A 16678-nucleotide genomic window follows, 5' to 3' on the forward strand; every position below is an offset into this window, starting at 1 on the left:
ATCAACACAGAGGACGGCCCTGCTCTCGGGCTAGACCCCAGGAACCAGCGTGTTGGGTTGCATTTCCCGGCTCTCCTGGTCTGGGTCTCTGAGGGCAACTCAGGCCCCGGGAGGAGGGGGTTTCAGGCTGGATGTAAGGAGTCGGCCGGGCTTTCCTCAGGGCTGGTGAAAGTAGTTAATAACCCTCTGGTATGGGAGGGAAGATCCCACGAAGAGAGCTTCTGCTGCAGAAGTTACACGGCATGAGGACAGCTGGCCCCTGACTCAGCCAAGCCAGCCCTCGCCTCTGGAGGGAAGGCGGGCCCGTCAGGGGCGGGGCCTAGGAAGAGCCGAAGGAGGGCTGGGGGTGGAGGAGAGCAGGGAGGAAGAGCCTGGGGGAGGAGCTAGGAGGAGAAACCCGGGAGAAGCTGGAGGGCGGCGGGAAACGGCGGAAAGGGGCACGGAAAGGAGAAAGAGGCGCGCGGAGGCGACAGGGAGGAGGAGGAGCCTGGTTGAAGCCAGGGAGGAGCCACGGAAGGGGGTGGGGCCGGGAGCTGTGCCAGGGGCGGAGCCGGGCAAGGGGCGGAGCTGGGGGAGAGGCCTCTAAGGCCGCCGCAGCTGCCGCCGCCGCCGCCGTCGCCGGTGCGAGTTCTCCTCCCGCGGGCCTGCCCGCTGGGGCGCTCCCTCAGTCGCTGTTCCTCGAGGCGCGGGCTCCGGCAGCCCCGGCCGACTAGGACGCCCCGAGCGCCCCCCGCGGGCAGCCGCCGCCGCCGGGGCCGGGGCCGGAGGCCGCGGAGACAGGGGCGCGCCTGGCCGCCGCCGCCTCCTCCCTCGGAGCCCGGGGCCGGCATGGAGCTCTTCCAAGCCAAGGACCACTACATCCTGCAGCAGGGCGAGCGCGCGCTGTGGTGCAGCCGCCGCGACGGCGGCCTCCAGCTCCGACCCGGTGAGGCTGGCAGCGCGGGATGGCCCTAGGCCGGGCCCGGCGCGGCGGAGCCGGGCGGGGCGGGAGACGAGGAGGGGGCGCGGCCGCCCCTCAGCGCGGGCAGCCAGGCGGGCGGGCGCCGCCTGCGGCCCAGGCGCCCGGGGCGGGGCGGGGCGGGGCGGGCGCGAGCCGAGGCGCTCGAGCTGTCATTATTTCCTGACGGGAGGGAGCGCCTGTCTCGCCTCTGCCGCTCCGCGGGGGACAAAGGGCCGGCGACCCTCGTTCCTCCGAGCGCGCCTCCGCGTTGAGATCCGCTCTGCTGCCCGGGAGAGCGGACCGGAGCCGAGCCGGAAAGTTCGGGTGAGGGGCGTCTGGCCTTAAAGGCCTCTTCCACTCCGGAGCGGTTCTGGCACGTCCTTTGAGACAAGTTCTGGGTTCGAATCATGGCCCGATCTTGGGCCAGAAACGATCGCGCCGGTTCAGTGGAACGTCCTGCAGGAGGGTCACTCCCTGTTGACATCTGTGTGTTTCTGGTCCCTTCTTGTTAGAGGTGTGACTTCGTTCTGGTTACCTCATAGGCACCCGATTTTAAAGCTCCTTTTCTTTGACTTTAGTATTACAACTGAACTGCGTTGTAATGTTGAACTTTTAATACTTTCGTATGACTCAGTATTGTCATACAGGATGTATCGTGGGGCCGTGTCTGGGTGTCGCGTAAGCTGGTAGGAGATGCCTAGGTCTGCCCGGATTAGTCTGCGTGAGGAAAACTAGTTGACAGCGGTGAGTCAGACAGCAGCCCCTGCCCTCAGAGAGCGGACAAGGGTCCAGGAGGCGGCTTCCTTTGTGGGGGGGACTCGGTAGCACCTCCCCGTTTGAGGTTGCCTGTTCCTTTTCCTCATCACCTCAGAGAGCTTTCACTTTAGAAGTGCGAGAATAGAGTTCTAAAGAAATAGCCAGAACATTTAAAATTTATGTGTAATTCTTGTGTGTGATGTAGACAAGGATTACATGGTATGAATTGAAAAGTAGAGAAAGTCCAAATGAGCATTGCTTCTCACAGCTGTTACTGTGTATAAGATGGTGTCCAGGGACCTTTTCCCTTAATGTATTATTCCCAGTCCCCACAACAGCCTTCCAGAAGCAAGTGGTGGCATCCTCTTTTTCAGGTGAGAAGACAGGTGTGAAGCTTGAGTAACTTGCCTGAGCTCACAGAGAGAGCCTCCAGAACACTTTCCGGCAGGTTCTCCGGCTTTCCTAAGAAGACCTAGTTGATTTGTGAGAGCGGTGAAGGAAAACTTGTTATTTTTCCCGAGGCTCTGGGTGTATTTTCTAGCTATTACATTTTATTTCCTCTATTCAGAATGGAAGAGAAATGATTACACCCAGAGAACGTTCCTGATGATCTTGGGACCAGAGTCGTTGTAGACAGGATAATTGTGACCAGTCTCCAGTCATTCTGTTCTCTGTTTTTCCTGATTTGACCATTTGCCTGGCACACCCCCCCACCACCCTGCTCCCAGGTTGGGGTAAGGCTTCAAATGTTCCTTGAGGAAAGGTAGATTGCAAAATTCTCCAGGCTGCCAATGAGCCAACTATTCAGACTCTTAGCGCTTGACGATTACAGCTGCACGGAACTTGAGATCATCTCCAGTTCATTGGACAGAACACTTTTCTGTGCCTCATTTCCTCAACTATAAAATGAGGGTTGGGCTTTTGTGTCCTTGTACATCACAGAAATGTTTTTTTAAAACAATACCAACAACAACAACAAAAAACCAAAACCAACTGGGGCGCCTGGGGGGCTCAGTGGGTTAAAGCCTCTGCCTTCAGCTCAGGCCATGGTCCCAGGGTCCTGGGATCAAGCCCCGCATCGAGCCCCGCATGGGGCTCTCTGCTCAGTGGGGAACTTGCTTCCCTTCCTCTCTCTCTGCCTGCCTCTCTGCCTACTTGTGATCTGTCAAGTAAATAAATAAGTAAATAAAACAAAAACCAATACCAACTTGTTCAGTGTTTGTTCAGTGTACATCTTGGAGGACCAGAATTAATGTATTTTGTAAAGGAACAGGAGCTCTCTAGGCGGTCACCTGTGAATTTGGGCAGTTGATTAAGACATATATAGATAGGGAAGTCTTGGTTTTATTTCCATTTCTAGGGCCACTCTCCTTTCTCTTAGCCTCTAAGATGGACAGAGGTGAACCAAGCTAGTGGATTACATGCAGTGAGGTAAGGTCACAGGAGTCCTCAGAATAGGAGGGGTTTTAAGTGAATTATTTGTCATTTTCTTTGGTTTGTGTTTGTTTCTTGTACCAGGAGTCTCTCCAGTCCTAATGGTTGCTTGGGGATAAATTACTCCCCTCAAGTGAAGTAAGTCAACTCTTCTTGGATGCTGGCTAGCAGCTTTCAGTGGAAGGCTACTGAGACCCATACTTCTGAGCTAAAGAAACTGAGATGAGTCACAGGATTAAGCCTTTAAGGAATATTCAGAGGGTAATCTGGGCCTAGGTTTTTGGAGTAAGCCATGTGATTTGTATTACTGTGTATATATCTGAAGTCCATATCAAAAGGCAAATTAAAAATTTTTTTTCAGAATAAAATGTCTGTAGTCTTTGCAGTTAAGTTTATATCACTTCTGAGGATATAGGAGACCACAGAGAGAAGGAGAACAAAAATCTAGAAGAAGGAAGAGGCCATTATGCTTCTGAAGTAACAGTCTGTTTTGATCTTTAGGTGTTCAAGGGTACCCAGTGAGTAAGGGGTCCCATGCATTAAACGTCACCAAATAGTTTTTCCTATGCAGTGCTCAAGATCCTTTCTAAAGAATGGCTATTAATAATGGTATTTTAATTGGATAAGTGCTTTTCAGATCTCTTTCTATAGGATCATTTAATATTGTTTTCATTTTATTAGATCTTTTCCCTCTGCTTTCATGGACAGTTTTGCTGTTGTTTGTAATGACAGCATTTAAAATCTCATTGCTTCCTATTGGCTATTTAACTGAATAGATTACTGACCAAGTCCTTTTCTTTTCCAAAGGGCAGTATTATATAAAACCAAAAAACCCTGTGGGCGTAGTGGTTTTTGTTTGTGGTTATTGAACAACCTGAAACAGTACTTTTCTTTTTCCTAGAGACATCAGAAGAATCACTATTGATATTTAAAGTTAAAATGATCATTTCCTGAGCCTGGAATGCTTTCAGCCCCTTTGCCTGCCTAATTTGTTAGGCACAGCTCAGGTACTCTGCTCACCCTAGCCCACGTTCCTGGAGTAGAATTATTGGTCACTTTTATCGTGTTTCCAGGTGCTTTTTATGCCTAGTGCACACTTCTCTTATAGCCCATAATGCATCATCATATGAAAATAGTTTGCTTGCTTCTTCCCTAGTGGACAATGCATTCCCCAAGGCAAGAACCGTTCTTACTCATCTTGGTGTCTGGACTTTAGAGTAATTAGGACGAGGAAGGTCTTTTTGGTTGAGCTGAGGTAAAGTGCAAGTTTTTTTCTCCGTAATATCATTGCCATAAAAATAGGATGTTGTGTTATGCTTAATATTAATTTTAGGCCCTGTTTTAGAATATCTTCTAATTGGGGCAGAAAATCTCTGTCCAGCTGGGTGAGGAAGTAAATATGAGGAAAGTGAATTTCCACTTGTGGTTTTTTTCTATCTGATTTAGCATCACCTTTTTTTTTTTTTTTTTTTTAAGTCTTTGTGGTAGTATTCCTTCCTTTGTGGTAGTATTCCTTCTCTTCTTTAACATTATTTAAATTTTTTCCATTTTTTCTTCTAGCTAAACACTTGAGTACTGTTATTTTTTTCCTGGTCTTTCCAGTTTCTTAAGGGTAGTGAGGAGTCTGCATTCATACCTAGCAACTGCTTTTTGGTGGATGCTTATGTCTTTTGCAGGGTAATGACTACCAGAGATTGTTTTATTTTTTACTAGGAAAAATGATAAAGCTCTGTGTGAATATTCAGTAATCTCCTAAGAGTGGTGTTTTACTATCTGAGAATAAAAATTATAATCTAAAGACTTAAAAAGGACTATAATACAGTCTACTATTGGGGAAGGGTGATATAGTCTTATCTCTTTAGTCTTAAAATTGCTTCCACTAAGTCCTTGTGGTTTTGTCTGATATGATGGTGTTATGTAATTTCCTGCTGAGTATTGCTTCGTTCTATTCTGAGACTGACCATAAAAAGATGGCAAAGCATCTGTCATATACATAACATTCATAAGCATGTAAACTATATTTATAGATATGATACTCTAAATGATGAATACCAGAGAACATTTTTTTGGAGGGGATAGTAGCTCTCAGTTAGAATTCACAGAAACCTTAAAAAGTGTTCCTGTTCTTCTTAGAGATTTGTGTGTGTGTGTGTGTGTGAAAATTATTTTTAGTATGTCATATGAAGTTAACTTCTTTTGAATGAGAAATTATAGTTATGGAATTAAAATCCACATAGAACTTTTATCTCTTTTGAAGAATCATATGAAACTAGATTCAGTTTATTTAGAGTTTTCAGTGTCATTTGGTATTTGCTTTGGAAAAAAATGATTTTGAACTTTATCTTTTTTTTTTTTTTTTGAAGATTTTATTTATTTGTCAGAGAGCAAAAGAGCAATTGAGCACAAGCAGGGAGAGCAGCAGGCAGAGGGAGAAGAAGGCTCCCCACTGAGCTGGGAGCCTGCTGTGGGATTCGATCCCAGAACCTTGGGATCATGACCTGAGCTGAAGGCAGACACTTAACCAACTGAGCCACCCATGCATCCCTGAACTTTATCTTTTAAAAAAATCATGTTTTCTAAAAATCACAAATTACCATGCCAAACATAATAGGGCATTTTAATTTATTTTTTAAGATTTTTATTTACTTATTTGAGAGAGAGAGAAAGAGTGTGTGAGAGCATGAGCAGAGTGAGGGGCAGAGGGAGAAGCAGACTTCCTGCTGAGCAAGGAGCCTGATCCCAGGACCCTGAGATGGTGACCTGAGCCCAGGTGCTGTAGGGCATTTTAATTTAAAAATTGATTATTTGGGCGCCTGGGAGGCTCTATTGAGTGACTCATTCTTGATTTCAGCCCAGGTCATGATTTTGGGATTGTGGGATCAAGTCCTGCGCTCAACTGAGGAGTCTGCTTGTCCCTTTCCCTCTGCCCTTCCCCCTGCTAGTGTGCATAGGTGTGTGCTTGCACTCACTCTCTCTCTGGAATAAATAAGTAAAAACTTTTTAAAAAACTGATTATTAAATCTATTGTAAAAATCTTTTTAACCATTTGGTTGAATAACTAGGTTTTTCTCCTGGTGTCTTTGGTCTTCCTTTGAATCACTTAGCAGTTTTATACCCCAAACCACTTTTCTCCCATATTTTATATATTTTATTTTATATTAATATTTTATATTTCTAACAGGCTAGTAGTTAGGTTGATTGTACATTTGTTTTTAATGAACATTGATGCATGCAAAGTAGAAAAGACCCCTCTTTCTAAAGTAACTCCCCACTTCTTTAGCTTCAAAAAAATAGTCTAAAGTGAATGATGACATTTGCAATCAAGTAGTACAGATTTGGGGAAGTTTTTATGCATATTTTGTTGTCTACTTTGTCAACCGAGTTTAATAGTAGTAATAGCAACAGCGTTTATGTATTGAGCATTTTTCTGAATCAGATACTGTTCTAAGCCCTTGATAGGTTCTATTTCATTTCATCCCCACAATAAACATCAGGAGGAGAGTTTTGTTATCCTCATTTTCTAAGTGAGGAAGCTGAGGCACAAAGAAGTAACATGTCCAGATTCACAGAGTAAGAGGATGAGGCTTCTAATTCAGTATATGACTCCAAAGCCAAATTTTCCTCAATAATGACAAAAGCATTTTACAAACCTTTCTACTTTCTTTTCTTTTCCTGTTTGGTTCTTTTTTTTTTTTTTTTTTTTACCTTTCTACTTTCTTGACTGCAGTTACAGGATTTATATTTTTATGGGTAATACCTGAAATTTATCTTTAGCTATCATAATCATTATAGGGCAGCATATGGAGAAAATAAAAAAGCCTCAAATGTCAAAGCATGCATATTGAGAAAGGATCTATATGGAATGAAAGGCTGATAATGGGACTACAGGTTTGTTCTTCGACCCTACCCCTGCCCTGACCCCTTGTTGCTAAATTAGTTTATGTAGTTGCAGAGAATGTTGTTATAGAATAGATTGCCAAGTGCTTTTTCCAAGTTATGGTCAGTTGATCAGGTTTCTCTTAAGTTTTCAGAACATCTGCAGTTTGGGAAGGGAATAGATACAGGGTAGATCTTGGAGCAGAAACATTGATATGTACTGACTGGGAACTAGTTCAGCCAGTGATGAGCAACCTGAAGCCTTTAGCAGTCTATCAAGAGTCCCAGATCCAATTTCACAGGCATCCTTGCAGAGCACATAAAGCAGAGAGGGAGTGGAAGGGAGAGGTCTCCAGGAAAACCACCTTTAAAGCGGGCTAGAACTTTTGTAGAATCACTGGTTCCTAGATGCTTATGTTCTCAGGCCTGACCCAGCAGATGCCAGGACTTGCCAAAGGCTGGAGTTAGAGAAGAGGCAGTGTCGAGGCCTTGTAGGCTAGAGCATTTAGGTGCCAGAGACCAGGGAGCCCTGACAGCTTGGTGTTTCAGAAATTTGGATGCATTCATGCAGCTCCCGGATGCCCAGCAGCATGACTCCCCTTTGTCCTAACTGCCTACCTCAGCCCCAGTAAAGAAAAGGCAGTATAGATGTATCACCATTTCCCTAGCACCTGGCCCATAGCAGGTCTTCTGTAAAAATCATATTGAATGAATTGAAATGATTCTAGTCCCTGGTCGACCCTGCATATCTTCAGCAGCAAAGGGTCTGTTGGGAGGATTAAACCGAGAGTATAAGAATAGAAGACCAGAACACTGCCTCTCTTGCCAACCAAAACAAAAACAAAAAACCAAAACCCATTCTTGTTGTCATTTTACTCATAAAGGGGGGAAATCTAACTTTTAAGTCTGGGATTCAATAAATCTCTTCTCATTTTGAATGAAAATAAATGGGATACAAAGACATTTTTATTTTTCTTGAACTGGCCCTTATGCAAAACAAAACAAAAAAATCACTTGTTGCTGAATTTATAACAAAATTAGGTGACCTATTTGCAGATAGATACTAGACTATTGGAAGATCAGACTAGTTTTGCCGTTGGTTGGGTGGTTTGGTGTGGTTTCATGGGGATTTAAACGTGTTAGATCTTTGTAAGCTATATTACTATCTTTGTACGAATAAACTGCAAACTGGTCTATTTCTGTTCAAATGTTTTAAAATATAACCTTTAAAAATTTAGTCTTGAAACACAAGCCCTGAGAAGTAACAGCAATGTCCTAGAACCTCTAACAAATAATTACTCGTTAGCTAGCCTAAGTTATAATCATTATGTATTAACTGACCATATTGAGCTGAGAAGAACATTTGGAGTATATTTAACAAAATAGAGAAATAATACATGTTAAAAATTATCAGTAGCTGTTGATAATATTAAGTAGTATTTTAGAATTGATGATAAACACCAAACATTTAGCATTATAGTACTATCACAACACATACTGATAGGATCTTAATTAAATCCCATGCTCTGTTAGGATGACTCATTTTCCGGTTGCTGTGAGACCCTTACAGAAACTGCTCTCATTCACAAAAAAAGCATCCACTCCTGCCTGCTTTCTTTGGTAAAGCTGGTTGAATGAAATACAGGTTGATTTTAGGTCTGTGTTCCTTGTTTTTTCTTTTAAGTTGATTCATTTTATTTCAGAATCCTGCATTTCTGTAACTTGATAGTGGGATATCTAAAAGTACATTTTCTTTATGAATCTTTTTTTTTTTTTTTTGAAACAACTTTTCACTCACATTGAACTTCAAATTTCACAGTTTCTGCAGTGGTCAATATATACAATTTGAAAAAGTCACAAGATCTGAAATAATTGGGAAATTTTAAACCCTGCCTTAATGCTTTTAGTTTTAGTGTAAAACTAAATATCAGTATAATATCACTAATGCTCCTGAATATCATTATGCATTGTTTTTATGCCAGGTGTATACATTCTTCTCGCTACTTCAGGCACATAGACCTCCCCGCACCCTCAGGGTGCAGAAGTTGTTGAGCAGAGTCATAGTTTGCTGCTCTTCCTCCTGGGCCCCTGTGTTTCCTGACTCCAGGATTCATTTCTAGCAGCTATTTCATTTGTTCCCCTTTACCTCTTTCCAGTGCACATCTCCCTTGACTTATGATGTAGTCTCATCCTGATAACCCATTGTAAGTTGAAAATATCGTTAAGTCAAAAGGTCACTGAATACACCTAGCCTCCCACACATAGCTTAGCCTAGCCTGCCTTGAATGTGCTCAGAACACTTTAGTTAGCCTACAGTTGGGCAAAATCATCTAATGCAAAGCCTATTTTATAGTCAGGTGTTGACCGTCGCCTGTAATTTATTGAATACTGCACTGAAAGTGAAAACAGAATGGTTGTATGGCTACAGAATGGGTGTTCAGTGTGTGGGCTGTTTACCCTTGGGATCACATGGCTGACTGGGAGCTACAGGTAGCCGGGGCTGCCCCGCATTGTGAGCATATGATATTGGCATAACATTAGCCCAGGAAAAAAATCAAAATTTAAAATTCAAAATACAGTTTCTACTGCATGAATATTGCTTCTGCACCATTGTAAAGTCAAAAAGTCAGACCATCAAGAGGGGGGGACCATCTGAACTCCCTTTTCGCAAAGAAGCCACCTCGTTTTCCCCCCTATAATTTTGTGTTCTGTTTCTTTCTCCTTCCAAATTCTACTCAGTCTGAAATTCTGTGAAGTCATTTATTTATTCTTTAAACATTTATTGAGGACCTGTCTGCTGGGCATTGTGCCAAAGAAAAAGGTGGCTAGAACACTGTACCTTGTAGCTGAGGCCGTGGTCCAGTGGGGGAGAGACCTACACAGGATTCTAGAGTGACAGATGCTGTGACAGAGCTTAAGGCCCAGTTCTGTTGGGAGGCTTGTGTTGGGTATTAAAATTTGAGGATTTAGTGTTGTCTTTTTTTCAAGGTAGTGAAAATCTGTTTTCAAGGTAGTGAAAAATCTGTTTTTCTTCCTAATAAAGAAAATGGGAAGAAAGGTGCTCTTTTTTTTTTTTTTTTTTTTTTTTTATTCTGTAAAGTTTCTTCCAGCTCTAAATAGTAGGGTTGCTTCTGTCTGTAATAGTGGAAAGCCCTGGAAAAATAGCTGTATACACTGGTAGACTTTTAAGGACTTTTTTTTCTTGGCAGACATAACTCTTTGTATGCATAATGACTTCATCCTAATTGGGTACTCAAAGAAAGAAAAAAAGGGTTTATGAGAATGAGTAGTGCCTAATGGCCAGACTGAAATCTTACAGGCACTCCCCCTTACCTCCCACTCACAGGGCACTGTGTTTGATCTAGAAGCATCTTCATTTGAGGCCAATTAAAAGGGCAAATTCTAGACCTGATGTGGGTTTGAAGGCCGAGCTTTTCATTGGGGACATATGGTGGCAGAATAAACAATACAAGCCACCCTCGATGGAAGAGAGTAAGAGTTTTGAACAGAGTTTTGGGAAAGGCTAGGAAATCATTTGAACACCAGCTGGGAGAAAGGTTGCATCTATTTAATTATTGAAGTGTTAATTTTATGCATCTTGGTTGAAAGCTCTAAAATGAGGAAAAGAAATACCAATTGTTAGCTCTGATTTAGCTTTCAGGATCCTATTTCTGAAAGATACATCAAAGAACAGTTTTGGGGAACACAGAAGGTGTGGGGTATATCCCAACCCTTGGGTAATGCATTAGGAGTTTATTATTTGATGATTTTATCTAATCCTTATTTGAACTGACTATATTGTCAGCTTCTTAAGGTGAGTTTGGAAAGTTGTAATTTAAGCTGTACTTGCCTTCATTTATTCTCAAGCCATGTCTTTTAAACATGTGTCTCCTATGCAGTATTCTGAATGCCCTGTGAAGTCCATACCTTCCATAATTTTGTACGTTTCCATTTTCAGCAGGTCCTCCCAGAACCTGATTACATCGTCTGACCTTTCACAAAAGTCTTTTTTATTTTATTGTCCTCTGTTCTTTTTTGAGTTGCATTGGCCTTTTCTTGAGATGTGACAGTTGGGACTTTGCATGTCAGAGAATCATAACAATTTTTAGATTGGTTATTGTAGAGTTTAAAAAGCCATTTCTGATATCCTTCGTGATCATAGTCAAAACTTTGTAGCTCTGTTACTGTACCATAATTAGTTCCCCATCTTAATAGAAAAGTCTAGAAATTCTTAAGATCCCCTTCCTAAGTAGTGTCTCATCTTTTAAATATTCTTAAGGTTATTTTTTTGAAATATTTCTTTATACTAGTTTAGATCAGCTTTTATGCCAACTAACTATGTTATGTGATCTTTATAGAGTTCCTAGTACTTTATTTCATGGGAGTGTTTCCGGGTCCTACATGGCGCAGGCATCATCTAGAATCAAACTGATAGGATAAAATTACTAATGCAGGTTCCACCCAATAACCACAATCCCTTAGACCAGTAATTCTCAATCTGCTGGTACATTAGAATCACCTGGGGGAGATTAACAAAATACCTGTGCCAGGGCCCCACCCTAACCAGCTGGCTCAGACTCTCTGAAGGGGTGGGGCCCAGGCATCTGCATTTTCTAAAGCTCCCAGATGATGATCCTGAGAAGCCAGGATCATCAGCAACCATTGAGTTGGAGTTCACCCCACGAAATCACCAGCTGCTGGAACTTCTAAACTGGGTTAGCTCTTTAGCTTGCTGAATGCTGGAAAATAATTACCGTTAGAGAGTTCAAAAAAATATATATCAAACTTTACAATGATAAGATAGCACCTGAGTCAAATTATTCCCTAACATGTTTTCCTTGCTTCATTAAATTTTGAGAACTGAAGCGTGAGCTAAGATTGGGAACTTGCAGTTCCTCATGTTAGAAGCCTTGTCCTCATCTGTTTGAATTTGGTGTTGGTGATTGTCTTTTCAGAGCAATAATATCCTTTGTCTTTAGCAGGAAATGAAACGTGGTCTGATTATTTATGCATACTCTAGCACCTTTTTTTTTTTTCTTAAAGATACAAGTGAAACTGCCTATAAACTTCAGTAGATGTGTGAGACCCAGGCTTATCTTGGGCTGAGGGAGCGCCAGTCACTCTGAGCTCTTGGAATGAATGACTCATGGGCTGTGCAGGCACACCGTATTTAATCACTTGTTTTCTGTGTACCAGGAAGAGGAGGGCATGTGAAAATAGAAGCCATGTACTGCCCGATGGGTCTGAAATAAGCGTGGAAATATTGACCTAATGGGTCAAACAATTGAGCTATGACAAAATACCCAAAGACTGGGTATATGTTACTTTAATTATTTCACTAATTTAAATTTGGCATTATTTCTAAAGTGCTGTACTTGAGTAATTTGTAAGCAACTCTACCAGATAAATTTGAAATTCCTAAATTTTAAAACCTATTTGCAAATTTCAAATGTTTCTCTTTCAAATTCGCATGACACATGGGACTGTACTTTTTGAAGGAAAGATTAGGAAGCAATATGTTGGTTGGAGCAGATCCATTACACGGCTGCTCTCTGTGGAAGGATGGTAGAAGCCCACTGGTCACGCTGTCTGCAATGCCATTGTCTTCTGCTTCCAGAGTAGCCGTTAACATTGGTGACAGAGTGTCTGTTACCGAGTGTAGTTGCCACATATGCTCAGACTAATAGCTGCGTGTGGCCTCTGTACCCACAGACTCTGCTAAGGCCACTTCTTATTTCCTTGGTGAAGAGCAACAGGTTAAAAAGGTATATACATTTTGAGGCAAACTGTGTGCAAGGTGCTGTGCCGGGCAGCAGAGTCCCAGCAGTTTAGACAACACCACTTCCTAGGCCTGCCAGTTCCATTGCCTGTTTAGGACTTCCTCTGTTGTCTTGTCTTGTCTTTACATGGGCCAGGGAAGCTATGTGCCCCTGCTAACCCTTTTAAGATAATTTAAAGTGTCCTCGAATTTTCAGGTAAGTCTTCCATCATGAGAAATTACAACTGCACTATTTATTATATCTATTGAAAGATAAATGCTTTTAGTATTAAAAGCGCCATATTGGAAAAGACTGGTCTTTTGGGGCTTCCTTTAAAAACAGTAAAAATGAGATGTTAGTCTTATTAAATGTCATTGAAGATAAGCAGTTGGTAGGAGAAAATCCATTTTCCATTTCAATCTTTCATGTTTACTTTTACTTAATTATTCATTCATTTGGTTCAATAACTATTAAATGAGTATCTGCTACCAGTGGCAAGTAAAACAGGCATAGAATTAAATAAACTGAAAAGCTGAGACTTGTCTCTCCTTTAAGTGGTTAATTGAAACTGTACATTTATTATAATCATTAATATATTAGGAGTTATTTCTACCTTTTATTTATGTTTTCCATTTATTGTGTATATGTGGGAGGTTTTTGTTGTTTTTTCTTTTTCCTACAACTTTCTTTGTCTTTCATTGGACAGCTTAAATTTTCATCAGGTGTCTTTCTGTTGCTGACTAAAAGTTATGCATTCTATTTATATTTTTCTGTGGTTTCTCATGATTTAGGACCCAGTACTTATTTTCACATGTATAATATTCGTGTCTTTTCTCTAATTATATTTTTACCTCCTTTTAGATTTTACCTCTTCTAGAGTCTCCCTCTCTCTTGTGTGTGGAGGATCATAGGAAGGGAGAAAGCTGGCTTTCGTGCTCAGTTTTGCCATTTGGACCCAGATGGGTTACTGGGACGGAGACCAGATGCCTAGTTGGGAGGTGCATCAGAGCTATAGGTCTGTGTTTCATGATTTAAGGGAACAGGATTCTGGGGCATATCTAGACATTGAGATATTTTCATAAAACATCTATTACTCTGAAAGGACTTTCAGGAATTATGGTCCTGCCATAAGATTTAATAAGTAAAAACATATTGAAGTTTTTTTTCTTCTGTTCTCTTTAACAAAATCCATATGTAAGATCCTTGAAATAAAAATCGTGGAGATATTTGAGTGGTAGAAACCTGGAATTCTAAACACATACACATTTCCCAACTTGAGCTAAAGGTTATTGAGTGTGCCAGACGTTGTGTTGGGCACTTGCATAATTTCTCATTTGATGCTTATTATAAACTCTGCAAGTTAGACGGCCTTTCCACTGACAGCAGAGGAGCTGTTGCTGAGAGGAGTTCCGGGACTGCAGTAGAGCTGATAGTCTTCACCTGGGTCTCAGAGAGCAGGCGGTACCCTCATTGTACCCACATCCCCAGACTGTCTAGTCTCTTGGTCCTCACATTCTGTCTCCTATGCAAATCTGCCTCATCTGGATGGAACAACTCCTGAGTTTACTCTCTGTTGTCCCCCGCCAAGTGGTCCCTGTGTAGTTCTTCAGCCTCCTCCTTACAGCTAGCTCTCCACACCACAGGACCAAACTGTCTGGAGTTCTCCGTGCATTCAGTAAATATTTGCATGCCTTTTATGTGTTGAGCAGCCTGCCAGATGTAGGGCTGACCAGAGCGTTTTTGAACTATCTGAATGGGGGAGGTCTTGGCCTGGACAAGGGTAGTGGCAGTGGGGTTGGAGAGAAGTGAGACATTCATTAGATATTGAGAAGATCAATAGGACTTGGGGAGGAAGAAAAGCATTTTGGATGTCTCCCAGGTTCTGGCTTGTGCAACTGAAATGATGTTGCTGAGCTGAAAGCCCTGTACAAATGTGAAATGAGGGTGTTACACTCCAGTACTTTTTGTAGGGAAACTTATGGTGATAGAGGTACATTAAAAAGAATCCTGCACTAAGTGGGAAATGGTGTTCTGATTTTGACAAGCCTTTGTCGCACTGGGCACAGCCAGCCCTGATGTCTTTATCTGAAATAGACCAAGTGACCGCAACTTTGCCACTGTTAAGTAGTGAACCCTTCTGTGTGATTCAGTGTTAATTACCAGACCTCAACTTCCCTCTCCATTTCCATGCTGTACCTTCATTTGTCCATTCAGCATTTTGGAACCTGCTGTGTACCATGTACTAGGGACATATAAAGCTCAATGAGACTAGGTCTTGATGAGCTTCCTGTTCAGTCAGAGAGATAGGGAAGTCAATAATTAGATGCCAGTAATTAGAAACCAGAATAAGGTGCCATGATGGAAATACAGGCAAGGTTCAGGAGGGCCACAAAAGACTGCCTGATGAATTCTACTGGGTGGGTGGAGTGGGGAATAGATCAGGGCACACCGGTGACTCTTGTTCTGAGTCTGGAATGAAAAGCAGGCAGAAGTGGGTGGGGAGCAGCATTCCAGACCCAGCGTGCTCACACTTCTGGATGGTTGTAGGAAGGCCAGGATGCTGGGGTGGGGGAACGCAGGAGGAGGGTGGACAGGACCAGCCCATGCAGACTTTTCCAAGGAATTTGGACTTTGTGCCTAAGGCTCTGGGGAGTAGAAGTGATACATTCAGATTAGCAATGTTCATATTTGTCCTTTTCTAATGCCTATTGTATTTGTTTCACGGTATTAATGTTAGACAAACTTGAATTCAGGACAAAGAGCACTATTTAAAAGCAGTTATTACATCCTAGGAAACAGCAGTTCTCCAGAAGGGTATATTAATCCTGAATGTGTATGTGCCTAACAAGGCAGTCTCAAAATCTCAAGCAAAAATTAAGAAGGAGAAATGGAAAAATATACACAAGGTGTGAGAGTAAAAAAGAAAAATAAGCCCTCTCTCAAAAACTTTAAAGTTAAGCAGTTGAAAATATTAGCAAGTACATACAAGTGTTGTTCAAAATAATCAACAAAGTTGAAATAATGAGCCCCAAATTTAAATAGCATGTTCAGATGTTTGAGATCCATAATAAGGAGTACTTTTTAAATCATGTCCTGGTGAACATATGGACCTGGAAGCGAGAAAATTTCATGGAACCTTTCTTTTTATCTGGTGCAGTTTTCCAGTTTTCTGTTCTATTCTGTTTCATTGATGTTAATGCTGATCTTGTTATACAAAATAGATTTCATGACCCGCTAATGGATTGACACTTTTCTTGAAAACACCAAGTTTCCAAGCACACATAGAACTTCTAAAAATTGACTTTCTGGATTTCCCTCATCATAGCAAGCCTCTGGTGCCCTGCTCTGTCCCCCTCAGTCCTACCTCCCCGCAAAGAAAAGAGATCTTCGACTCCTGTTTTTACCGAGTCAAGGCCATCTGATCTTTTCCTTTGCTGCTTTTCCATTGCTATATTTAGCCTTTCACCTTCCCGACCTGGAAAAGGTAGTGTCATTCCTTTCCGATGGCAGCTTTTACACCTGTACTTTTGACTTCATCATCTTCTGTTTTCCTCCTTGAATATCTCTTCTGCTTCATATTTCTCCTTGATCATCCCATTAGGAACACAGTCTTTTTTTTTTTTTTTTTTTTTAAGATTTTATTTATTTATTTGACACAGAGGGAGAGAGAGAGTACAAGCAGGAGGAGCAGCAGGGAGAGGGAGAACCAGGCTCCCTGCTCAGGAGAGAGCCTGACGTGGGACGGGATCCCAGGATCCTGGAATCATGACCTGAGCCCAAGGCAGAAGCTTAACCACCCAGGCACCCCAGGAACTCAGTCTTAATGGGTTCAACTGGCTATCTCTGGACCTCAAAGATTATCTGTGACTATTCTTTTTAGTCATTAGAGGACAGAACTTGGTCGTCTTGATAG

At 42.2% G+C, this 16678-nt stretch overlaps 1 protein-coding gene across 1 annotated transcript in view; it reads left to right on the forward strand.

Moving 5' to 3' along the window:
* Nucleotides 1-771: 771 nt before the first annotated feature.
* LOC111144865 (inositol polyphosphate-5-phosphatase F) overlaps nucleotides 772-16678 on the forward strand; it is an 81458-nt gene continuing 65551 nt past the window's right edge. The window contains exon 1 of the mRNA XM_022499420.1: nucleotides 772-925. Within this exon, the coding sequence (XP_022355128.1) occupies nucleotides 829-925 (97 nt within the window). The 5' untranslated portion in view covers nucleotides 772-828. The remainder of the gene's footprint in view (nucleotides 926-16678) is intronic.

This window comes from Enhydra lutris, unplaced genomic scaffold (genome assembly GCF_002288905.1).
Source record: "Enhydra lutris kenyoni isolate GAN:26980312 unplaced genomic scaffold, ASM228890v2 scaffoldscaffold12, whole genome shotgun sequence".
In the NCBI taxonomy this organism is placed as follows: Eukaryota; Metazoa; Chordata; class Mammalia; order Carnivora; family Mustelidae; genus Enhydra; species Enhydra lutris.